Here is a 27,642-nt window from a genome sequence, read left to right as displayed (position 1 = left end):
AACATTAATGAGTGCACTGAATACGACATTTACTTCCTGTGATCGAACTATTAGGATGGATGTGAATACAAGACAGTTCTGCTGGAGGGAAGGATATTAGTTGATAATGGTTCACCTAGAAAAGGTAGAAAACAAACTGTTGTTGGTTCTGGTGTCTAAACGAAAGTCGGCGAAGTGTGTGGACGGTTGGTAATCAACAAAGACCACATTTAACTGGAAAGTTTTATCAAACATCGCGATTTCTGACATCGTGTGACGCTTTTTTCCTGGAACACCTGATTTCTTAGCGCAAATCACAGGGCGATACCATTATGCATGCAACGGAAACTGACTTTACTAGATACCCAGCTAGCAACTACTTTCTACTTACAACAATATAGCAACCGAACTGATGGTAACACCTGTTTAACGTCGTCCAACTTAAACTAACAACGAGACTACCTGACTTGAGTCATCTGACATGGTAGCTACTAGGTGATATTATTCACTGGTAGCGTGCCTAAATCCGTTCACCTAACCTCTGGCCTTCACGATACAACACCAACATGTCAAGTCGAGACCATAACTATGACTGGCAAGAGGTGACATAGGCTCACCGATGTATGTAATAAAAATAAGGTCTTGTAATATATATCTAAATTGCTATATCGAGTCATAGTTTGAATTGTGGAAATCAGAACACAATATTTACTAAAATTAATGAGTTTTATGTAGTTGGTAGAAATGAACATCTCGATTTACTGAGAGCGAATAACTACATGCATGTTTTCTTCGTTTGCTAAACATCATATTGGTGATTGTCACTTTAGGATGAGTCAGTATAGACAGTAGTGTGACCTCAATGTAAGACCTTATAGGTTTGCTAGTTACATGAATACAAATAACCAATGTTGTTATTGGGTCTACTATCCAATTGGAGAAGATAAATCTACTAATACCGAACTAGGCTATGATCCTACGGACTAATACCCAAAGGGTAAATAGGTATCAGAAACAACCATACATAACTAACAGTTTCGCTCATGAATATACATTCAGAATCAGTCATCCGTCTGCTTGAGAAACTCGTGATAGGATTTGTTCATCAACACCAGAATGTTGTCTCTTAACTTGACGGAAAATCTCACCGGAGAAAATTACTGTCATAGGTTTGATTGTCATTGAAGACTGATCTCAAGCGCAATGTAATTAATTCTTGTATGCTAGCACACTTTGAATTCCGGGAACATTGTTTTAACCAATGTGTGCGGAACCAACTTTCCGTGGGAAAAGGCTCGCAAATGCAAAGCGATTAAAGAGGACCTTTTGAACTTGGCCTTATTTACCCAACGTTCGATTCATACGAGCCCAATGTCTAGTGCACAAGTTTTTGCAGGTCAGGGTCTCTCAGGCGGCCGCCACCAAATTTCGTTACATCAAACCTAAGGTGCTAAAAAAATCTTCGTTCAAAATTCCGTTTCAAGAATACGATTATTACCGATTACACTTTTAGCCTACAGATGAAGTTCACAGAACTCTTGTATGGTCCAAAGAATAATTTATGTTAAACACCTTTATACATCAACTCTTAATATGCAACTAAGTTAATTAGTTTTAGTTACATAGTCAAATGACCAACAGTCAGTAAGTTTTGTCTTGACCCTTGCTGACCAATACCACTTGCCCAGTCACCAATTAGAATCATACTGCTAATTTGGTCGATTACTTAATATATAGTTTAGTGTTCGTGGCTTGAACAATTACATGCTCGACTAGTGCTATTGACTCGGAGCCAGCAGCCGGGTTCCTATGTTCTGACCATTCGCTAGCTCCCCCCTATTAGTAGTCTTCGGTTTAAAAGTTATCAACCAGTCCCTAATATATTTGTATTTCAAACAGACATGATTATATACAGACATACTGAACCGTAGGACCCCATAAAATAAGAAATGACAATCATACATGCGCAAGTCTAAAGTGTTTGTAGTAGGGAAGACTGTAAGTAGCAGAATGGAATCAAACTATAAACAGTAAATCATACAAATGTAGTGCATGAGTTGATTGGAAGCTTGTGATGGATGAGATATATGTACAGTAATCTTGTTGCATAGTAAATCCGCAACGAAAATATGGTAGTTAATAATACCAGAAACCAGTTTCAACTTCCGCAATATTAGATCCCTTAGAACATAACTGACAGTTGTGAACATTCATCTCGTTCAGAGAATTTGGACTGTTTTCTTTTTTCTTCAAGATTTTTTGAAATAGTATACACACAATTAATGCTGGGGAGGACCAAGAACTACGAAACCTGAAGCGAAGGGAGAAGAGTTACTATTTTCCAGAGACACAGACCAAACCTTCGCTCAAACTTCCCGATATGGATTTTCTCGTGGCTCTGAAATCCTTGAAAATATTTGCAGGGGAGAGCACAACGACCGGATTGTTGCTCACATCAATGGCAGTACCAGCCTATTTGTGGAGCCACTTTAGAGTACGTAAGGGATACCCACAAAACTGTTGTTCTTTAGGGGGTGGTCCGGAATACTGCAAGTTAAAAATGAGCGCTAAAAGTGTAGAGAACCGATGAAAGTTCACACAATCGTGACTGTTAATCACCAAGTGTGATTCGTGGTGAGGTTGGTATCTAAATGATGTTCACACTGCTCCTTTGTGGGTAGACCTGTATCATTTTCTCAAAGGTATTTTTCTGGTCATCTAGGTTTATGAATTTTGCCATAGTGCTTAGTATATGTTGTACATTTTATTGTAGCCTTAGGAATCATATACGCCTCATGAATCCCTCTCCTAACTTGTATCAACTAAATAAGTTATCGCTTATACTTCAGTAGCTGAAATATTTTCTGTCAACCAGGTTACATGTCAGCATTTCTTGTAGATGTCGACAAAGCTGTTCGTGAATGATATTGGGATACAGTGATTTGGAAAACACTGATTCACTGATCCTTTCGGTCAAAATGTCTCAAAAGTCGACGAAAAGATGATATTTGGTTTGAAAATAATATTTGGATAGTGGGTAGAGGTGTAATGACGTGTGGCTCCTAAAATGATCAGTTAGAGTAGATGTATCCCACGGTAGGTTGAAAGCCATACGGTGCTGATGTTTGGTCGAGTTTCGGAGGTGTTTTAGTGAAACTCAAACGGTCAGTATCAGTATTGAGTACCTTGAAAGTCATTTACTTCACTAAACCGTTCACTTCAATAGCTGTGACCTGGTTGACGGAAGCGTGATTGAGAACTAGATGTGAATTTAGAAGCAGATTTATTGGGAGGTGATCAGCAAACTAAATGTATTACCACCAGTAAAATGAAAGTGCAATCTAGCAAAACTTTTCAAACCAATATTTAGAAAATTGTGCTCTATGGCGTCATCATTAGGACGACCTGGATTACAAAATATGTTGTAAATCATATTAAGACTGTTTAAGTTGTTTAACTTGGTGAAACGGTCTCAGTTGGCCCAGAAAATTATCAAACAGTTTGTCTTTTGCCAACGTAACGCCTTTCGTTCCACAGAACTGCCATGATGAACTTCAACTATGAAGCTGGCACTCTCATTTCTGACTGTAAAATTATGTTGGTCGCATGCTGTTTCTGATTGTTATCGACCGCTTTCATTTTTATGCTTGAGAGAGTTCGATATGCATACCGAGTCGCCGGCTCGCTTTTTCCCTTGTTCTGCTCTACTTCAGTTTTCTTTGCTCACGCTCACTCAATATCCAAAGTACTTTCTGGTTAGACGGGAACCACTACACCCACCAATTCTCATAAAACGATATATATTTTCGCTTTTCATACGTTAGAAATCCTGACAAAACAGTTTTGTTTTGATAAGTGGTATAAAGTAACAATATTTTTAGGGATACAAAATAAAAATAGTTCTTCTTACAGTATTATTTGATGAGTGTTTTAATGCATCAACTGCGAATGGGTGCTCCATCGACTGGGGTTCTACCTGTTACTCATCAGCTGTGTTGCTTGTTATTATTCTAGTGCAAATAGTCCATGTTTGGCAACCGATTCTACATGATTTCATCAAATTTCCTCTGCTTCTGGGGTATTTGTTTTTGACTATCGTCGTGTACACCTGACAGACAAGCATGGGAGAAGTACCTGAAAAGTCAGATAAAGATGTTAAATCACTTCCACAATACACTAGACGGAGACAAGGTAATATATTTTCGGTAGTACTTTGAATACAGTAGAAATCATCCACTTAAAAATTTTGGTACCATCGGTAGCAGTCGGCGCTATTATTGGCAAAGGAGGAGAGTCCATTGCAAAGATCCAGAAGGAAACTGGCGCAAGGATTAAGTTATCGAAAGTAAATGATTTGTATCCCGGTGAGTCCCTCTAACTTTTTTAATTGGTACAGTTTAATAAAGGTCTTTGTGTTTGTAATGTCTTTTTTCGATGAATGTTGTCATTCGACCATTGTATGACAATAATTCCTTATTAGTTTGGTTCTGTTTTATGGTATTATGTTTGCTTCGTGTTAACAGAAACTGTTTCTCACCTCATCAATGATAAATTAGCACAGATATGTGTACATAGTAGTGAATGGTAATAGATTTGTAAATTCATGTGCTGTATACAGCACATTAATGGTGAGTAAATCCAGTTGTAGGAGGCAAATTGTACAGTTTCCGGATCATTATGGGCTCTGCATATGCGAAGCTGTCAGGCATTTTGTGCCTATGTTGATGTTTCAAACCATCTTGGCTACATGGATGCCCTACGTTTTTACATTGCTCTGGCCGATTATAATATATTCCCTTTTGAAATATTATTTTGTGCATACAGGGTCAGTTGGTATCCGCAATCTATTTGGTGTGTGGTGACCGTCTAGGTTCTGGCTATTCTAAATATTTTTATGACCAATAAAGCCACTTTCAGTTATGCTTCATGTATTGGTTGTAAGTAATGGTCCTCTGTTTCCTATTTAGTCAGATACAGTAAAATAAAAACAGAAACTTCACTTGAGTTCAATAGTGTTTGTTTTCATCTTTTTAACAAACCACAAATTTTAGGTGAACAACACTTCAGGCCGGGGTTCCCTAGTTAGTACTTTATGGAATGTCACATGTTCATTTATAGACGGATTCGGAAAACGCATTCACTGGTTAAAGTCATCTTAATTAAACTTGAGTAATATTTTCTTCAGTTTCTCAGTATACTGGTTTCGCTACTCACATTATACTTGCCTTAGACATTTTGTTGGGAGATTCGAGTTACTCCCTATCTCGTTAGCAATCATAGACTCATAACCTGGCACAAATATGTATAATCTTCGGTTGCCACACTGTAGCACAGCAAGATAAAACGAATAGCAAAGAAGAACCAGTTTCAAAGATAATAAAAATAACTAAACATAGAGGACATGGTTTAAGAGTGTAATAAAAGAGCAAATGTACATTAATTTTAAAGACTCGTGATTTGGTGAACGCAAACGAATACGTTAGCAGCACTGCGATCAATCTTGAGCTATGGCACTAAAGGTTTTCCTATAACCATTAACCACAACCGCGTACTCCACATCTACCAAAACAATATTCGAGATAAGCATGTATCTTTGAGATGCCACTATAGGAGTTATAGGACCGAAATTCTTCAGAAACCTAGACGAGGGGCTGAATTAGGGTGCTACATTCAAAGCTCTCAAAAGTAGGACTTCCCAGACAAACTAAACTGTCGAGAACTCATTGGACTTGTTTGCTTAAAAGCATCCCAAAAGGAAGCAACACTCATTCAGCAGTTATCCAACAAAGGTACCTGAAGTAAAGGAAATTACATCGAAGGAAAAGTAGATTATGTAACACATCAAACACCATCTGGTTATTGAAGGGTAGTGTTTCTCCTTGTTTGTAGGAAAATCATCAAGGTAATACCTCAAAATGTACTCTTTTCAGACAAATCTTGTTCTTTAAATGAATTTGGTGACATCAAGAGGAAATTATTTAGTCGAAGGGGGTGGACGTGGTAAGCCATATTTTTGTAAAGTGGATGCAAAACGATAAACAGCGGTACCTAAGAGTCTTGTGTTGATCGGCCTTTACTTTCCCTAAATTGATGGTCAACTTAGGGTCATTCTTCCTCAATTTTCGTAAATAAGTAAGTAACTTCAATCCTTCCCAGTTCAGAGTTAGATCAATCGAAAATACACTAGTTCTATATTTTTAAGATGGATTCAGTAGTGTTTTTAAGAATTGCATGAAGTATCCGAAAACTTCTAATATACCATCAACTTTTATACATTGTAGTGAATTTATGAACTGCAGATCCGAGCCTACTGTTACCGATAGTATTTTATTTTATTTTATTTATACACAAATTTTGGTACAAGGAAGCACCAGATACATATGCGCCACACAAATCAAACGAGATTTGTGTGAGGGCTGTGATACTGCTCAGGTGCCCAAACTGAAGCAGGTGGTTTTATTAGGGGACCACACCCGGAGCCTTCGATCTAAAGGTCTGATCCACAAGGAAGTGGAGCATCGTGAGGCGATACATTCTCATGGTAGGCGGTGACCAACAATTGGTTCATACGCCATTCGTTCCTTCAGGATACTGGAGCCCATGTGTACCATTGGTTTGAAGTCAGGGTTTTCCAACTCCCCTAGGTGGACTATCCGTGTCCTCCAACCCGGTTAAAGCGCCGGATATTCGCTTTTCGTCCTCTCAATTTCGTAAACAACAGTAATGCCACGAGAAGGCATTGAGTAGGACTTCCCTGGGAGAGGCTATATTACGCATGGCCATGTGAGAGTATTTCGAGAGGGAGAGCGGACTCTCTCCCCACTCTCGACCGTACCAGGGCATTTGGGGGCTGTTACCGATAGACTTAAAAATAACTTGTTAGACCTGTGAAAATTGTAATAAGCAATCCTGTTGATAGAGAGATGCTTGACATGGATAATTTCCTGAATAAGTTTAGTATTTCTCTGTTTAAATGTAATATGTGTATCACCGAAGGGTAATCCGTAAAGATCTTTTATCTACTCAACTTGTCGCACCCTTTATCAAACTGGTTTTTTAGATGCTAGTAATGGCACTCCCCCCTGTTTGTGGTTTGATTCTTATGTTTCTCGAGACCACAGAGTATTTTTAAGGTAATAATTATCTAAATGAAACGTTTCTCAAATAAGTTAAATCTCAGAAAACCCATGATACCATTCTGGTTAACTTGTTCTGATTGACTCAATTATTAATGAGTATAATGATTAAAGTCGCGTTTGTAAATGAATATCCTTTTAAATGTTTGAGTTTACAAACCATAAAATTGAGTCAATTTCATAGCGACTCCAAAACTGATAAGATTGTTTCAAGTAAAACATTTGTCAAGTTATTCTAGTTTATTTTTATGTTAATACATCCGGTACAAACCCAGAGCCCCGATTTTGCATAGTTATTGAGTTACTTATACAATGCAGCGCTAAGTAAGTTTTAGTTGGTTATGAAATCTTGATTGCAATGTTGCCATTTTCCGCTAACAATCAAAATTATTAAGTATCTAGAATCTATCCTTTAAAGTTTTAAATCCATATTTTTTCCTGACAAAAGTCCTGTTTTTAAACTTAAAGTCAAAATATGATGACAAGCATATTTAATAGTTCTTGAGAAATGCTAAGCGCAAATTAAATGTCGAAAAGTATGTGCTGTGGACGATGAAACGATACATTGTTTCGGTGATCTCTAGCAAAAACATTCTTTAGAGTATCTTTGTTTTAGAGTCTCAGTTGGACACATCAGCGAATAACGGTTTGGCTTACTGGATTAAGTGGTTGAAATAGCTCACTATTTTTGTACCACTACCTAGTAAGTCAAGCCATGGTATGGAACGTATTTGGTCGAGATGACTCTTTGTTTGAATTTATGCTGAATTGAGTAGTTTTATTTGTGCTTACCGTAGAACATATTTTAACATTCAACTTTTAGGGACTGAAGAAAGAGTTTGTCTCATTCAAGGGACCTTAGAGGGTGTAACCCGCATGCACAATTACATTATGGATTGTGTTCTGGAAAAACCAGAGTGTTCTGGTCCTGCTGCATCATGTGTCACCACTAACACTATTTCAACTTCGCGTTCTGAAAATGTTGCTATCAGTTCCACTACTCAGGGTGACTCGAGTAGCAATATACCACAATTGCAGAAGGGATCTGCTTGGTCTCATAGCTTAGAACTCTCAGGCAGTCGTTTACCATGGGGTCGACATAAACAGGTAAGTTCATTTATTCCTATTTTTGAATGTGTTTAACCTTATCCTAATCTTACCACTCAATGTATTTCCTTTTCAGTTTCTAATTTGTTGCTGTTACTTTTTGGTAGTGGCATCTCCAAACAGAGTATAGACTTCCAAATTGTATATCGTGGAGCTAACATGTCAGTTTTATTTGCATTATGTTCCGGATTCGGCTTGAAAGTGCCTTAGAAATGCTTATATAATTCCCCCAGTTCTATTCTATTTTCCTTTGTAGTATTTCCAGATCGTAGCGGATGCCTTGGCGCGGTGGTCACTGAGTCGAGTTAATTTGACTCAAACAATTGTCCTTAGTTTATCCTAACATGTCAAACAGGTTGATTAGAGTGTGGTTAAATCAAAAGCCTCAAGTTAAGTTTTTGAAGGACTAATTCGTATTGCCGACTGTAAAGTTTGATGCAACATAAACTATTCACAAAGTCAAAACCGATTTAAAACATTAACTTAAATATTGTTTAACCTGTTGATCACATACAACGACGAGCACAGAAACTATGCCTCTGTCAGTGATATTTATGGACAGTCAGTAGGGTACTGTCGATCTTGGACTTCGGCTATCTTCTGGTGTAAGCACGTGTTTGTCTACGTCATATTCAATTCTCCTCAGGCCTACCCACTTCCTTGATTTTACTAAGTTGTTTTAGTTGTGCTTTCGGAAATAACAAACTTTTCGTCTGTTTTATAAGGATTGATTTAATAAAAAATTCATCTGTTGGCTTAGGGTGTGAAGATGACACAGTTTTGCTTGATAGAGACTCTGACTAAATACAGCTTTCTAAATGATTTGAGTAGCAGAAAAAAAAGAGATGTATTTCTCTAACTTTAGATTCAAAGTGCAGCTTCAGGATTGATCTGCATTAATTTCTAGTTTAAAATGGAGGTTCGGTTAATAATGGTGCAAGCCTGTATTGACTAAGGTGGTTGGGACATGCGTAACGTATGTTTAACCATCACGTCGAAGTGTAATGCTCGCTGACACACGAGTAGCTAGGGTTTCCTGTCAACTACCTCCAACCACGACTTTGTCGATAGAATTTGATCAGCACTAAGATGTGCTTAACATACATGACATTAGTCTGTACTTGGTGATCAATCAGTTTTAAATACTTCTCAGTCCTACAAGAGATCAGCCGTGTCACTTATAGCTCAGTGGCAATGTCTGACTGTGAATTTAGGTGACACGAGGTCAAACCTCCCGGGGGTCACCACTCTCCTCAATAATACAGGTACACCTCGCTGAAGAATACCAGACAATACGAAACCTAGGCCCAGGATTTCTTGCTGACTATCTTCAACTACCGCATTACATGATAGTGGGTTGCAAAATGGCTTGTAATGGGCAGATTACGATAGTAGTCCATTAGGTAGTTGACTTTCAGTCTGTGATGTTTCGGTGGGGTACATAATCCTTGGTTAAAAGTTGTTCGGTAATAGTAATCTGCAATAAAACATATGCAGAGTGATATCCCAAATCCGATCACATTGTTGCACATTGTATTTTTCATCATCTTCCTCCTGATCTTAAGTTTAGTGTTATTTTATATTTCCCATCCTTCAGTCTCCATTATTTTACATCATTAACGCACGAAAAAAGTGTCTCACGGCTGTGTACCTAAATCCATACTTTCCATATAAGCTGCATGTTCATCTGATTAATTTACGAAACTACTTCATTTATTTGCTAGCTTTACATAATATGTCTTCACATTATATATATATATATATATATATATATATATATATATATCCCCTGTGAAATTAATTTTTAACTCCTTTTCAATTTTTTTTCGGTTGAAGGTCAAGATCTTAGTCCCGAACTGCACTGCGGGTCTTGTAATTGGGAAGTTAGGTAGTTATGTCCGAGAAATAAAAGACAGAACGGGGGCCTTTATACAGATTTCACAGAAGTCTGTTGAAATAAATTTATTGGAGCGCTGTATAACTATTGCAGGTGAGAAGCGGTTGTTTGCCGCATAGCTATCATGAGCTATACTCTTTTGTTTCAGAGATTCATAGCATATACTTGGTTTTTAATTTAATCTACGTTGTATTATTTAAAATTATGTTTATTCAGTGTAGATTTTATACTACACTTCCTTTGTACGCTACATTTCAGTTGTTTTCCTTCAGTAAATTTAGTTCGTTGAAAATTATTTCCATTTTCTCTTTACCAAACATACTTCAATCACTGTTCATTTTATTTCATTGTAGGTGAACCAGAGCAGTGTCGTGCGGCTGTAGATTTAGTTTTAGCCAAAATAGCGGAGGATCCCCAATCAGCCATCTACCCTGCCATTTCTTACTCACATGTACGTGGTCCTGTAGCGAGCGCTTATCCAACTGGGTCTCCTTTTGCAATAATGCCATCTGTTCGATTCGATACAAGCCAAGGTTCACATTTACGCTTGCCTCCTGGCCGTGGTGCTTCTTGTGGTAACATCGAAGGATGGGATGATAATGTGCCAAGTGGTGTTGGTTTTTCAGCCGTTGCTAATCCTTTTGGATCGTCTCTTTTCCATGCTGCGTTACTTCAGGTCCAAGCAGCGGCTCTGGCGGCAAATTTAAATACCACCGGTTACTACCCCACTCTGCCATCTGTAGATATGGCTCCAACTAATATGTCCACCTTGTTTACTCATGGACTATCTACAAATATTGGGTATGTATCACCTGAAGATGCTACTGTTCTACAGCCAGCTTTGCCAGAGTATGGGCAAGGATTCTGTTCAGCTACACCTACTGGTAATGTTTCTCTATTAGGTAGTGGAGGGGGTGCAAGTGGAGGCAGTTCTAATACCGGTGGAGGGAGTGGCGGACACGGAAGCACTATATTGCACGAAAGTATTTGGCCCATTGGTGAATCCCAAATTCAGACACCCACATGTTTTGATGCAGCTTATCCAGGACCTTTAAATTTCGGTTGGTTTTTTTAAACTACTTTGACTACTTCGATCATTTTTTCATTTAACAGGGAACAGTCATTAGATATTATCGATCGGCACCCCATAACCACTTTTCTTTTGATAAGAATTATGTTTCACTGTCAGTAACTACTCTTGTGAAAACTTCATTCCTGTATGCATGAATCGCTTTTATGAAACATTCTGTACTAGTGGTAGTTGTCTAAAACTGGTCATCTGCAACGCAAGACAAGAGCATACCATACATTTGGAAATGATCGGCATGAATTTTCTGTCGTTGTTAGTATTAATATAACCAAAGAGTCCATATGATAGGTCTATTTTAAAACATGTTATACAATTCGAAAAGTTTACTGCTGCGTAATTTATCTAGGTATTCATTTCAAATCTCTAGCACATTTTTTCTCGTAGATTCTACCCTCCGAATTCCCAATTATATTTTATGCAGGTCATTCAGAGGGTCTTTACATGTTTATAGGTATTATTATTATCTGATCACCGACATTTAATAATCCATTTATAATTTTGAGTAGTCTATTTATTTTTCATTAACATTCGGGTATCCTCCTTCTTATGTTGTATCTCAACAATTATTGAAAGTTCTCAATGTCACCATAATATCTTGTTTTTCAATTAAGATCTATATGTTGTACAGGTATTAGTTGGATAAGTACACTCATTATCAAAATTTTTAGATTTAATATACCATGATAATTAATTTTTTCATGCAGTGTGTCTAACGGGATGATGATTAGTATCGTAACTATGTATATTTAAAGTAAAACAACAATGAACTTTATCACATAGTTTCGCGGATTAAGAAGAAAATTCAGTGTTTGATTATTGGTAACATGGCAGATTTAGACTCATAGATAATTGTGCTACTAAACAATGCTTCAGGCCTTTCGTGTTTATGAATATCCTTGTATCTGTTTAGGAAAATTTTCTTAAGATACAAATTATTAGACGATTACTCATTCCCAGAACAGCACTAATTTCTGGGAGTGAAGCATCCACAAGAAAACCTGGTTATTCCCTCAACGGTTAGGATTCGATGATACTTCTTTATAATGAATGTTTAGTAGTACTGTGAACATTTTATAATTGGGTGCAATTGTCCCTATTTATATCGAATGGAAACCATGTAGTCGCACTAAACACTTAATATCAAACATGTAACCTACACCAGTCATTGTACATCTTAAATATTTTGGTCCTTCACGTTAAAAAATAGACTTAAATGCTACGTCTTTCTCCTGAAAACAAATTATTTTGTTCACAAGTATCTTTCCGAGATACGGTGTGGTAATCTATATTGACCTTTGTAAATTAAATATCTGCCAGGCCTTCAGAAAGTTCTTATGATGTAATGATCTCAGCTTAGTGAAATCTATTGTTTTGGACTCAAATAATAATAGACTTAGTACTCTTCGATCTACGTCGCGATCGTTAAACTGCAATTTTGATGTGTAGCTTTGTTTGAAACGCGTTTATTCCTTAGTCTTGTGTTTATTAAATCCAGTCTAAAAGATGGACACCATCATTCCAAACCGGGTATTTCAAAATACCACTAGCAACAAAGATATATGGTAGATTTGTATAATAAGCTTTTGGTTGCTCAATTACGAAATACTGTCTGGCTTTCCAAATCGAAGTAGACTGCTTAGTTCTTACCAGCCACAACAGAGAGCTTTAACCACAAAACTTCCCAAAGAATTAAGACCTGTAAACACTCATTACATAGCGACAAAACTTGTCGGTTTTGCAAGATATTCATACTTTCCTAGGACTCGTTCGATTTTTACTAGTATGGGAAATCGATTATCCCTGTTAATCATAAACACAATTAACTTAATGATGATCACTAATTCAACTCAATAATCAAGTATAAAATGGCACTAGGATATAGGCTACTCTCTATGTGTAAAGGATGTTCGGATTTACTAAACAATAAGCTTCTAAACTGTAAAAGATAGGCACTATTGGATTTGCAAAGTTGTAGCTTAGTGATGTAAGTTCTGGATCGATAAATTCCAATTCCAGGTAACTGTTAAGATTTGTGTTAACGGGTCTGGTATTGAAATGAAATAAGTGTGCAAGCGCGTCCAATTTCCGACCCGCTCTAGAATATAACAATAAACTTTAAAGAACTAATATTTTACCTAAGTTTTTCAGTTGCTCATAATAGGTGTAGAGCCTGGCATATACGTGTCAAAGCTCCCATACCAAAGCACTACAATAATATAAAACTGAAAAAGAGTTATTGTATGATTGATCACTAGAAAAACTAAACATGGTTCGAAAATAAGATATGGTGTACTAAGACTCATCATCTAGTGGACTAATAGGGAGTGAATGTACCTGGAAAACTGCACTTCCTTCTGGGCCATGTTACTCTGTCTCCAGCTATCGCTGGAAGTTTAACAATGTATTCTTCAACTATCAACGTGGTTCAGTCCAGCAAACAATGACTTCATAAATTGATACCATTTTTCGGTTAGACCGCCCCTAGTGTCCTGTGTAAACTGCGCGTCATGGTAGGTGGTGGACAGACATAAGTAACGCATTCCCTAACCACCTCAACTATTGAAAATTCGCAGTCTAAGCAGCTGATATGTCATCTTTTCCTAGTTACCTCATGCCTAACCTTCATATTGCACGCTCGAATGTCCTACGATACACTAAAAGTGATCTTTTAATTTGATAGACCGTATTTCACAACGCTGACCCCAATGGATTCTCCTTCCTTGTCTGATTAATACTGTACTCTTAACCGTGATTAAGTAGCATATACAGCTCATGCTAATAATTCGAAAATGCTATAACTAGTTGTTTTCATCCGTAATCACACCCATGATTATTTTCATATTTTTTCAGCTATTTATCCAACGAATCAATCACTTTTAACTGCAATGGCTTCTAGACACCCCAGTGAGTCATATCAATCTCATCCAGATATATTCGCACCATCTAGTCCATACATGACCGGTATATCTCAGCCATCATTCACGATTCCGTATAGTACTTCACCATCATTAATGGGTGGTAATGGTGGGAATCTTGTTGGTGTTCCTCAAATAGACCCAGGAGGTCCTCAGCTTGCTACACTTTACCCTGGCATTTCTCCTTCCTTGTGTTTGTCTCAACCTTTTCCTGTTAGTGTTAGTTCGGAAATGGATGTAAAAGTTGCACCGATCAGACAACAACCACCAACTTTAAATGAATTATTGGGATCATTGCGTTTGGGTTGTAAAACTGAAGATGTGGTATCTGAAATAAACCAAACATTCTCAACTCTTACACGCCATGGATTTCTGAATATGGCTGGGTCAGGACCATTTCCCTTGATATCACCTGCAGGTTCTCAGCCAGCTAGTTATATAGCACCTCTTCTTGCTACGCATTTACCGTCACCAACTGCAGAAAGCAGATCAAGTATAATTTTACCAGAAGGTAAATTTTGTATTTCTTAAATATCTTTTTTCAAAAATCACTATCTCACAATTCCATAAGATTTCTTTTGTATCGAATAGTTTTCACATTTTGATATCTACAAATAAGGTGATAAACGCGATTTCTCCATATTCTTATTTTTAACTTCTTTATTTGTGAATTTTGTATAGATTTTTGATGAAGTACTGTTTCATAGGTTTAGTCACGAATAAACCATACAGCTCAATATTGTGAAATCCCAGCAAACAATAATTGAGCTTACTAGTCTGTGCTACGAATAATAACAGTAGACGTCGCATCATTTGAATTACTTGATATATAATCCTGAGGGATGACCACTGTAACGAATTTGTTTTATGGAACAAGGTGAGTATGACTTCCAAAATGACAATTTAGAGAGGTTCATTTTAACAGATTTTAAACGTATGGTCCAATGATAAAAACATTTCTAAATTCCTTAATTAATTTCCAAATATTTATTCAATCAGTGTAATTACGTAATCCATCGTTCTACAAATTCTCCTTTCCACTCATCGAAATTAATTTTTGCTTCACAAGAACTTATTCAAACAATACGACTATAACTTCGTAGTATACCCATTCAGATTCATTGTAATTGAGTACAGTCTTTTATTTATCTATCACATTGTTTTATTTTCATACCAGTATGTACATTCTGCTTGAATTGTTTCAATATTTAATATTTGTATATTATAAGTTGTAAACTGCTGATGCTAACCTGATTAGATTAAATGATTTTATATTGATTTGCTTAATTCGTTACTCTAACTCTTCTTGGTTTGATTGACACTGTTTACTTCTAGAAATTCCTCTGTACAAAAGAATCAATAGAAATTCGGATAATCTAGACGACAGTTTAATTCTCTACTAAAACGTTTCAAAAGCACTCAAAATTTCATTATGTTCGTTCTTAACACCTATGAGTGTTTCTGCTCATACATAAGTTTAGTACAGTTATTGAGTTATATTGTAAGCAAACACTTAGAATTATTCTTGTCAAATTTTTAACTTCTCTATTCATTTACGCAGATAATTCGGCCAACTTGTTTGTTGGAGTGCGTCCGTCTACTATTCCTGATACTAGTTTTATGAGAACTACCAAACATACACCTTCATATTCAGACTCTACTAGTAATGTTTATTCACATAATCAAAGTTTGGGTGTTCCTTCTTCGAAACCAACCCAATCATATTCAGAGATAGTCTCAGGCCACGAACATGATCCTAATCAATCGTTATGTTCACAGTCGTCTGGGTGTATTCCTGCTAAAGAAGAAAACGTAATACACACATTCCCTTCCAAATCACACGATGCACAGTTTTGTGAATTCAGTGCGTCATCATCAGCCAGTGTTGATGTTGGTATGTTTTAATATGTGCATAATTTGAAATATTTTTAATGTTCCCAAAGTATTTAATGGGTTGTTTCGGTTTTGAGTCAGCTGGATAATGGTATCCGGTTTCGAAAAAAATTGTAGCAGACATTATTTACTTCAATAGCAGGTTTTAAAATTTTATGGAAAGTGTTTATTTTTATTTATTTATTTGAACACATAAATATTGGTACAAGGAGGTACCAGATATATATGCGCTGCACAAATCTCATTTGATTTGTGTGAGGGCTGTGATACTGCCCAGGTGCCCAAACTGAAGCAAGTGGTTTTCTTAGGTGGCCACACCCGGAGCCTTTGACCTAAAGGTCTGATCCACAAGGAAGTGGAGCATTGTGAGGCGATGCATTCCCATGGTAGCCGGTGACCAATAATTGGTTCATACGCCATTTGTTCCTTCAGGATACTGGAGCCCATGTGCACCATTGGTTTGGAATCAGGGTTTTCCAGCCTCCCTAGGTGGACTTTCCGTGTCCACCAATCCGGCTGAAGCGCCGGACACTCGCTTTTCGTCCTCTCAATTTCATAAACAACACCCCCATCACGAGAAGGCATTGAGGAGGACTTCCCTAGAAGAGGGTGTATACGTGTGGCCGTGTGAGAGCATTTCGAGACGGTCGTACCAGGGCATTTGAGGGCATGAAAAGTACTATCCAAGCTTGGTAGTTGTTAGGTCTTCGTGGATTCATCCGATAAAGTTCTGATCAGGTTTTTCAGCCTTTGTGAAAAGAATTATAAGCGTAATACTGTGCGCTCAATATACCAGAATAAGACTGATGGATGTTAATATGTGGGGAATCCCCGCAACCTCAGTATTTATAAAGGAGATGTTTCGATAAGATGTGTTTGCTACTCATGAAATCCTGTAAGCGCAGCTATTAGTGTTTTATACTTTTGGTGGATTGACATATAACACGATTCAGTATTTAGTTTTACACCAAATATATTGGACCTCGCGAGGCGAGGTCGTGGATGCGCACTGCTGAGGAGTCCCACAATAGGACGAAACGGCCGTCCAGTGCTTCCAGGTTTTCCTTGGTGGTCTAGCTTCAATTGACTCACGCTTTCAACTATACATATTGGACTATGTTGGGTTATAATCCATGAAAATCTTCAGAGAATTGTCTCAATTTAGTGACATACCTTCCTGTCTACTATCTTGTTTTTTTGAACTACTTTTGTGTAGATTCTTACCACAATTAACACTATTATTCCCACCCTAAAATTTCTTGTTTTGATCTTTGTGTAGTGATATGAGTTTGTAACAATTCTTACTGCTTCATACCTATACCAGACTGTGTTTTATCGTTATTGGAAATATATTCACTAGACGTTTGTCAAAATTTATTTGTATTCACTGTATTTTGCCTAAAATCTTTTTAGGTGATGACTCTTTGGCATCTGCTACTCTTACTGAAGTTACTAAAAAGCAATCTCTGTGCAGTTCTAAAGATATTGGTTGTTGTAGTAGTTGTCCTGTTGTTGGTAGCTCACCCAGTATCCATACAACTTCTTCAAGTTCTTCATTGGGATCATGTGCTTGTTCGAGTAAATTAAATTTCCATGATTCATCGACACAATGTCAGCAATTAGAACATGTAGTAACTGAATCTCCCTCATCCAAAAGTAATATTCTACAAGGAAGCAAAACGTCTTCCAGTAATGAACAAAATACATCACCGCCACATCAAATTAAAACAGATAATTAACTTCACCGTAGTGTTATAACCAAAAGTATCTAGTGGATTAGCTAGCTAATTTGGTAAGTGTCACTTTGTTCTTTATTTAGTGATATGGTTAGAGTTAAGTATGTCTTTGTTACCAGATACGTATATATTTAGTTGATACCTGTTCTACGACAATTTCTTTATGCGGTTAACACTATTAACACGTAGGTTAGGCAGTTGCAGATTGTTCATCATAGGCATATTTTTACTATATTTAGTATTACAGTTGGTGTTCATTTTCAAGTCAAAATACAAATTTCCAACGACTTTTAGACATTAACATAGTTTATTTATCTATTTGAACACAAATATTAGTATAAGGGGGCACCACATGTATATGCGTCACACAAAACAATGAGAATGGGAAGAGGAAAAGAAGGTAAGGTTCGTATAAGAAAAAACAGGAGAACAATAACGACCGCAGATTAGTGTAAGTGTAATAATGGGGAAACGGAAAAGTATAACCAGAACATCTCTGTCAGTTAAGGAAGTTACAAACACTTTTTATGAAGATAGTAAAAGGTTACAGCAGGATCGCCACTGTGTTGCACTGTCTCTCAGACCCCAGCCAGGGAGTCGTGAAAGACCAACAGAAGCCGTTCCTTTTCAGCTTTCTTTCATACCACGACACCATGTGATACACTGACCACCTCTCCGCTTTTTCCAACCAGCCTGAGCGTTGGCAAATAATGCACGCCGAGGAATTCTCTGAGACGACATTTGTAGAACATATCCAAGCCACCGAAGTCGATGTTTCAAGATGATGACACCAATTGGATTATCGTCTCTGCGCCCAAACACACGACGCCGAACCTCTGCATTACTAACATGGTGTTGCCACTGGATGTCAGCAATCTTTTGGAGACAACAATGATCGAACAGAGAGAGTCATCTAACATCCTCAACTCGGAGAGTCCAGGTTTCACAAGCATAGAGCGAAACTGCTCTCAACGATGCGTTGTAGATCGGACCTTTTACAACCAGACTAACATCACGAAAGTGCCAAAGGTGGCCCAGATTGGCATAAACCGCTCTGGTTTTCACTATATGTGCATCGATCTCATAACTCACGCCGCCGCCAGCACTTATGCAGCTACCCAGATACACGGACTTCTCAACTACTTCAATCTGCTCACCACCGAGGGCCAGTACAGGGTTAGAATCCTGCCAGTCTTGTACAAGACAACATCATCTGCATACCCAAGGTCGAGAAGTCTTTCTCCAGGCAACAGATCGGCACGGTCATTACTTGCATCCATCAGAGCTGTTTCCAGAATGTCATCGATGGCAAAGTTGAAGAGGAATGGTGAGATTGGGCAACGCTGTCTAACCCCACTGCTTCAATGGAACAAGGGAGAAAGGTGGTTGTATGCCCTCACTCTGCCTGAGGTGTTTGTATACAGGGCCTTTAAGATGTTAATAAACTTCTCAGGCACACCCTTCTTCAATAGACAATCCCAGAGAACATTCCTATCCAACGAATCGAAGGCCGCCCTAATGTCAAGAAACACTACGATTTTTGGCTTGTGATAAATATGATGGTGTTCTAACATTTGGCGAAGGGTGAAGATATGATCAATGCATCCTCGACCAGAACGAAAACCAACCTGCTCCTCGAGAGTCAATCTTTCTCAGGTTTTAAACAACCTACGAATTCTGACAGAAGCGAATAGTTTGGACGCAATCGGAAGTAGACTTATCCCCCGATAGTTGTTACAGGAACGACGTGAACCCTTTTCGAAGACAGGGACAACTATCGACTCATTCCATGACGTTGGAACACTCTCCAGCTCCCAGACCTTTGTAAACAACTCAGTTAATTCCTTAGCCAGAAAGTCACCATCATCTTTAAAAAGAACCGGAGGTAATTCATCTGTGTCCGGTGATTTGTAGCGTTTAAAGAGTTGGAGTTGCTTGTGGACTTCCGCCTCATTTGGTGGATCAGTCGTCACCGGCCATGGAGTGCAGGACAGTGTGATCGATGTTGCCGTAGCAGCAGGCCAGTTGGACTGTCCTTCGAAAAACTCTACCCATTGTCCAAGACGTCGATAAATGTTAGTAATTGGCATCCCGTCATCTTCACAGATTGTTTCACTCACACCAGACTTCTTGCTGCCAGTGGCCCGGATGAGTTGGAAGAGCTTCCGGCAGTTTCGAGATGCAGCTGCTGCTTCTAGCTCATTAGCACGCTCCGACCACCAGGCTTCTCGGTCCTTACTCAAGCTTTGCCCAGTTTCATTGCGTAACAGCCTTTGTTTGTGGTCAAACTCATGGTCACCCGGCGTAGACCGACGGGCTTCGATGAGTTGTAAGGAGCGAGAAGAAACCCAGTGCTTCTAAGCGTGACGTTTCGCGAAGCTGCAGACGACTTTACTCGCCATTTTCATGGCGTCATGCAGTTGCAACCAATGCTCATTTATACTATTAGAAATACGTAATAAATACGAGCTTATTCTCTACGATAATGTAATATAGGCTAAAATACTTTGAAAATTAAATAAAGGCTAAAATTAACCATTGCTCATCGAAGAATTAAGTCGCACGGATTTCATCCCAACATAAAACAATGCATTTGTTTGTTTCGATGCAAATATTCCAGTTATTTATAATAAAATATCCTACTAAGTAAACTCCGTAAGTTGTTTGATGTACCAGCATTCATTTAAGGTTCGAATCTTTTAAACTAAATAAGACAGATTTTCCACTATCGGTTACTAACTGGTTTATTACCACAGTATTTCTAAATTGTTTTCTTTTTTTAATTTCATTTGAAGCTTAACGTATCTTTAAAATAGTGTACACACTTGGGGTAATCTGCAAATCCTATGGACAGCTGGCTCAAACACTTGTTTTGTATCGATGATTATCTTTCCAGAACAATCAGAAATTTAACGATATACGAACTCAGTTTTTGGACGTTGAGGTGTTATGAATGTATTATACCATACACAGTAGTCTTCGGTTGTCAAGTGCTATCAGCAAAGACATTGTTAAAATTTTATATCATACTTCCCCGCTCACTTGTTGCAGATCGTAGCTTCAGATAAAAGCTTGGAAAATTGTTTACAGATTGAAAGAGGTGGGTCCTAACTCATCCTGTTTTACACCTCTGCTTAATGTATGCATATATATATCCTGCATAAAAGTTCGGTTTTCTCTTTAACCTAATATCGCATAGATACTTTGCCCGGTGTTTTCGAGATCCTCGTATTCTGATTTCTCTATTTTTGTGTCCATACTGTTCCAACACCTATCTTATGTACAGATAACTTTTGTTCTTTAAACATAATTCAGACCAAAAAATTTTATCGTTGCCCAAATTTACTATCCACTCTTAACTGTGTCCCTCCACGCTACTAGAGCAATGAAGATTATGATTCTAGATGATTTTTGTAAATCAAAACCAGATCTATCCTTTATTTATCTCATTCGTTTTTCTTCTAGTAGAAATATCTTACGTTTTTTGACAATTACTATCTACTAAGGTTAGTTTCACTGCCAATACTTGTGTCTAGGTTATTCTTAACTAGTTGTTGTGAAATGTATTACGCGCGAGTGCTTATAATAACTATTTCTGTGATTAGTTATATTTTAATGTTCAGACAGAAAGTTTTAGTGGCCTTAACTTTGTGCATCATAAATAATTGTTTTGAGAGTCAGGGCTTTCCTGATGAATATTTTGGGCACATTTGTTGTTCCTATATAGTAGCTTATTAGTAGTAATTCTTGAGCTCGTCTGTTGTATCTATGTATGATAATCGTTTAGTTAGTATTTACCGTTATGTATTGATCAAGTTATCGTTTTTCCTCTCCCTTCTCAGTTTATTTATCAGCGCCTCGCGTCGCTAGTCCATGTTATATTCCCTTCATTTCTGAAGATTTATTGCATTTTGTTTTGATTAGTGTAACGAATTTTTGTGATGAGCATATGTGTCAATTTCTTAGTAGTCTTTTTACTCCATGAAGAATAAATATATCAACTATCTTATAATCTTAGTATCCAACATTACTACTGATAATAATTCATTTCCTTATTATTTATATTTACAAATATCTTCATTGTTTTTTCTTTCTGTTACGATTTAATGAAACAGATTTACTTAATTTTACTACAGAGAAAAGCATCGCAGCAATTATTATTCTTTCGTGTTGGTTGTTTCATCTTGTTGACTTACTGTATTAGCTGCTTCGTACCTCGCAGCTCATTTCTTCGTTTCTGCAGAAAAGTAACTTATTTTCCTACTTATTTAAAATGTACGCATACAGATTAACTACTTAAATTATTAAGACAAATTGTTTTAAGATAATATTACTTCGTTGTCAGTTCTTATATGTAGTTTAAAATCCTAACATAATTCTTTGTATTTTGACTTTGTCACAACACTTTGTTATTAGCAAACTTATGGGTAAAAGGGACATGTATGCCACACAATGAAATGTTGCTCTTCTTTGTGTTCTTACTATGTATATTGAACACTGCTTTACCTTTCTTTCCGCTCAGGCTATTTTTACTTTAGATTGTGGTATTTTTGTGCCTAGGGAATTGTTTCATTTATCATCTTCTGGCTGTGAATTAATCAAGCGCCCTAATGTACGTCTGTTATAAAGATAAATATAGATAGATCAGTATTTCCTCAATTTATATTAGGAACAACGTCGTACATGTTTTACTCAGACTGTTACAACACATTGTTTTATTTACAAAAGATTTTTTAAACTATACACTTCTTGAAGAAGTACATCAATTATTAGTGGGCAATAATAATAGTTCATTAGTACCTAAGTAAGTCAAATGTTTAACACAAATATCTCATACAACTCTTATCAGTACTATAGGCAACGATCATTAAGCAAAACTATTTATTCGGGTGATTAATTATCTTTCTATTTGTTTATTCCCATTACCTCACGCGAAAATTGACTAGTAACAAGGTTATGTATTTCTTTTCGCATAACTAGAAATTCAATAATTAGTTGACTATTTAAATAAAGTTGTCATAACATTGATACAAATATGCACGTGTATGCCATAGTTCGCACCACGTACATATGTAGCAGGTTTAGCACTAATAATCAAGGACATTGTAACGTTGAGAAACCTTGATTTTTTTTTACATTCAACGCATACGGCTGTTTCAATATGCGACACACGAAGATATTGAACATGCGCTTAGTCTTTACCTTGTTTAATGAGTACCGTATTGGTGAAATAACTCGGTGCACATAAACAATAAGTTGATTGAAAGAAAATTGATCGCCAACATTTTACAATAGATAAACGATGCATAAAAAACACTTGACAAACACAAAAGTTTAATTCTTTAAATAAGTACAACTGAATATGCAGTATTATTTCCATTTTTACACGCAACGTTTTTAGTTATTCTGATATTTTGGTGGATGATCGCGGTCCGACTAAGTGCTTCCACTTTTCAGAAACTTTCATACAACCCCATAAATTTTTCATTTGTCTGATCTCATTCTCACTAAACATGGGTCCCGTCACATTCTTTTCGAGGGGATTCATCATTTGACAAAAATCGGTACTCGTCAGAGTTTCTGGGATAGTTAATTGCACCATGTCATCTGGGTTAAAAATAACTATGATGGGGAAAATTCGATAAGGAACTTTGCTATCAGCTTAAATAATGTATTTTATTTTACAGTAGTTTGCATAGCTTTGTGTGAATGCATGTGCTGCCAAGCCTACAACTTAACTAGGACACAAATTCTTTATAAAAACTAAATGAAAAGCAGTTGTAAAAAATTTAAAAAGGATACAAGCTGTGATAGAGTCTTGATTAATAGTGAACTTCGTCTTTGTGAATTTTTCGTAGACCGATAATTTCGCCCTTAAAGAAAAACAAATGAGGACAGCTAATCGATACTCACAAACACCAAAGACAAGCAGAATAGAACTCGTTTTCATGTATTTGGGGCTATTTGAATAAAATTGATACTTACATCAATATGCTTGGAAGATTCAGTGTAGTAGTTCACAAAAGTCAGTTTAGCCTGGAGTTCGAGCCATTTGAAAATGTTTAGTTTGAATACTTATATAGTTGATTGATTCAGGAATAATTCGATTTCTAACATGTAGGTACAATTTAAGAGATATTCTTATTTCACATCTGGCATAAAGTTTGGTGGAGAAGAATGTTAGAATTTCGCTCTTACTACTAGTTGAGTCCTGTTTTCTCGTACAGATGTTACTAGGATTTTGATTAGAATCAAGAATGTAACTTAGCAACAGATGAACTCTGATTAGTCAGAAATATTGTTCTCAGACACTAATGTTATCTGTTTTTGTATGTAAAAAAAGACGAAAACTGTACAACTTCAACCTAGAGGGAGGAAGTTTATAGAAAAAATGGGCGGATGAAGATAAGTAACATGGACTAATAATGTTTTGAAGAGCCTAATAAGTACGCCTGAGATTTCCTACACTGCTCAAAACGATAGTTTATGAAATAATAAATTTAGAAGCTTCGTGAAGCATGTTCTAGTGTAGACAACCAAACACATGATATATATCGTGTCGATAAGAACAATCTATTCAGCTTTGTCATTCAGTTGTTCAAATTTAATTGAAGTCCGAAAGTACTGTACTTACTAAACAGGTCCATATTGTCGTTTCGAGGATATCTAAAGTGTGCATCCGAAAGCTCACGAAGAAAGCAACATGCAGATCAAACTAACCTCCGTTGGCTTTGAAATAAATACTGGAGTTCAAGATTTTTGGGCTTCAACTATGTCCAATGTAAGGCTAACCAACTAAATCAAATTATGTTTGCGCTATTATCGCGAATGAGTTGAACTTGAATGTTTGAATCACTGAATTCCGACATGGTTTTTCTACCACCGGACACTAACAGTACCTCAGGAAATCGTCTACCTGCTGAAATTCGACGTGATGCCACGTTGGATGGGTACTGATTATAGTAAATCTTGTGTCATAATATGGAAACGTTACTAACAAAACACAAAAAAATGTGACTAATTACTTAGCAGTTTTTAGTTTTAAGTGGTGTTCTTTTTTGGCTTTTTCCTTTTCAAATAAATCTGCATTATATCGGGCTACACTCTGCTCAAGCTTTTGTGATAACTGCTCACATTCCCGTTTCAATTCATCATCTTCGAAACGCACATTATCTAATATGGCCTCAGCGGTGCTGATAGCTAATTGTAGGTCCATCTGAGATAGATCAATGGGTAAATGGTCTAGATGAAATAAGATAGAATTAGGAATACAGTTGAGAATAAGAACAGAATGTAAGAACTACTACAAATGTGGAACGACTCGAATAACCAGATCACAATCAGCATTGCTAAAATTATTTAACAAGTTGAATAGTATAGAAGTCTACAAAGAGCTGGTGTTAGTAGAAAATAGCGAAAAATCGAGCAATGAGGGTTACGAAATAGCATTTGGTTTGCGCATTTATATGTTAGTCAAATAATAGTTTGATACAACTACAACCGTCATTTAGCATGTCACCCAAGACCTTTAACTACAGTATACGGAACGTACCTTTTGATGTGACCATTTTTATAATAATCAAAATCGGCTACTCACGTGCTAGAATGAATTAACGTGAATATGCACTTTACATGTATAAATTTTGATTAAAAATATGACAAATGAAAATGTTCAACTCTGCTACACTCATTTTAGTATCTTTATATGACGCCTAATCGTTGAACCACTGGGAGATGGCAAATAGTTATAGATGATGTTAAAGAAACATCCTGCAATATCTAAAAGCAAAGCTGTTGAACAGAAGGGGACTAAACAAGATCCTGATAAATTCTAAACCCTTAGGCCCTTCATAGATCTTAGAAGTTTCTAAAGACTATTAGTTTTCTGACAGCTGATTGTAGTACTGACAACTTTATAGTACACATATCACGTTGCGTCAGTTTTTGGTGCTTCATTAGAGTTTCTATTCTTCAGCAGAATAACTTCTGAACATAGGCGTAACATGACTGGAAATATATACTGGTGTATAAAAACGTGATGACCCAAAAAGTACAAATTAAAATGTCTGTTTACAGACTCAAAATGTTAAGGTACTCAATGCTTACCAGCATTCGAAAAATCATCTAACTGGCTGACGGGATTCAGTCTTAGGGATAACGAATCATTTAAATGTCTTTCTACAATAGCCTTGATGGCACCGACCTGTTCACTTAAAATGACCATTTCTTGTAGTTCGATCTCTAGCACGGTAGTTTAAACAACGCCTGAAACCAGCAGACAAGTGAACTGGATGGATGAAATTGAAGTGATGTATCTATCAGCAACAAAGACAGTATAAATTTTACATGAAAAATAGCTAAAAGGAAAACAAGTTGACAAGAACTACATAAATATTTCACAGATCACAAGACTGGAGATATTTTAGACCATCAGGCAATGACCTAGGAGTTCTACCGAATCAGATCCTAATTCGTGCTGCCGAGTTGTGCATAATCTCATTCAATATCTATCGTCAATATCGATCAAATAAAAAACGGAAACTCGCTGAAATACTTTGTGCTGATAACTCTGTATTGTACCAAAAATACAGTACTGAATAAAGCTAATAGTAACAAATAATAATAAATCTCCAATTTCTGTCACATTATTTGTGTGGGTGTTGACATTTGACTGTCCAAGCCGAGGTGCGTGGTAAGAGGTCGAGCCTGTTATCTGCAAGTTGGGACTCCACTTCCTTAGCCACTCAATTATTGCCGAGGTCGTGTGGGCTCGGTGATGCTACCGATAACATTTTCCTTCAGATATCCGCATCATTTGGTGATGTCAGTCACCGATTAGAGTATAGAAAAGCCTTTGGTACTGGTGTATGATTCAAGCTTCTTCCGAAGCACTCTTACAGGGTGTTAGTAGATTGTTAGCATTGTTTATGTGTGTTATCGACAACACTGATTGTCCCATTGAGACCAGGCTTTTAGAACAGCTTATGTAATACCACAGAGACCATTTTACGTATGTACTTACGGTCGAGACGACTTCTTAGGCAAGGCATTCGCAATTTCATTTGCTAGTTCTTTCGAAGCTCCCTTAAATTTTGCTGGCAGTAAAAATGAATCACGACATTTGGATTGAGTAACATTCCTTGCCATCACTGGCGGTTTCGGCGTTATTAAGACAAGTAACCTTATATATCCATCATGCCCCGATGATTCCGGCATGGAACCATTAGGATTTTTATTTGAGAGTACTACTCTCCAAATCTTTGACAACTCCTCAGAGATTGAGTGAAGACATTTAGCGCTTAAAGGCAATCGGCTGATAAAACATTCAAGATTCATGAGAATGGAATACGCTTTATGCAGTTTCAAACTTTTATAAGTTCTTTGAATGCAGTTAGAAACCAAAAGAGCACAGAATATTTTGATCCTTTTTGAACATAATATAAACGTATAAATCTATTTTACCACTAACATGGGGAAAACAATGAATGAAACAACAAAAGTGAAGCAATAACGTGTTGAGTGAATTCAAGCAGTAAGGAGATCCGAAGGAGCCACAAAAAACAACTGAAAATGATACGAGGGGCAAAATAAATTACACTAAAGGCACTACTTCAAATGTGTCACAATACGGTAAATAGTATATACCGGTTGTTTCAAACAAGAAGAAATGTTAAACAGTTCACGTATTTACGAAATTTTACAAACACTTTTCTTGCTATCAGTTATCTGTGCTACTACCATTTTCAGTTCTTGTTTGCAGCAGCTTCTGAATTATTTCAATGTAGATTTCCGGAAGTGAATGTTTTACGGTGTAGAGACAGTGAAATGTCAGTGAACCCTAGTCAAATCACCCGGTAATTGGGTAACTAAATATCGAACAGATCATCGA

The 27,642-nt window shown here is 37.0% G+C and overlaps 2 protein-coding genes across 2 annotated transcripts; one reads left to right on the top strand and one right to left on the bottom strand.

Annotated features, from left to right (window-relative positions):
- Positions 1-4,203: 4,203 nt before the first annotated feature.
- Smp_164940.1 (rna-binding protein related) lies at positions 4,204-22,402 on the top strand. The gene is made up of 9 exons (XM_018793235.1): positions 4,204-4,343; positions 7,939-8,222; positions 10,059-10,212; positions 10,473-11,180; positions 14,060-14,635; positions 15,686-16,018; positions 17,431-17,809; positions 20,549-20,853; positions 21,869-22,402. The coding sequence occupies exons 2-7, from the start codon at positions 7,992-7,994 to the stop codon at positions 17,754-17,756; spliced, it is 2,328 nt and encodes a 775-aa protein (XP_018647768.1). The 5' UTR covers positions 4,204-4,343; positions 7,939-7,991; the 3' UTR covers positions 17,757-17,809; positions 20,549-20,853; positions 21,869-22,402.
- A 670-nt stretch (positions 22,403-23,072) lies between these two features.
- On the bottom strand, positions 23,073-27,372 carry Smp_164950 (hypothetical protein). Its single transcript, XM_018793234.1, has 5 exons — positions 27,350-27,372; positions 25,860-26,068; positions 24,779-24,995; positions 23,556-23,626; positions 23,073-23,375 (listed from the first exon to the last, which is right to left on the bottom strand). Exons 2-5 carry the CDS (start codon positions 25,975-25,977, stop codon positions 23,155-23,157), a joined length of 627 nt encoding a protein of 208 aa, XP_018647767.1. The 5' UTR covers positions 25,978-26,068; positions 27,350-27,372; the 3' UTR covers positions 23,073-23,154.
- Between the last annotated feature and the right edge of the window lie 270 nt (positions 27,373-27,642).

The sequence above is a fragment of the Schistosoma mansoni genome, chromosome 1 (assembly GCF_000237925.1).
Source record: "Schistosoma mansoni strain Puerto Rico chromosome 1, complete genome".
Taxonomy (NCBI): Eukaryota; Metazoa; Platyhelminthes; class Trematoda; order Strigeidida; family Schistosomatidae; genus Schistosoma; species Schistosoma mansoni.
The sequence above is the reverse complement of the archived record's forward strand: the minus strand, read 5'-3'. Positions and strand labels throughout refer to the sequence as shown.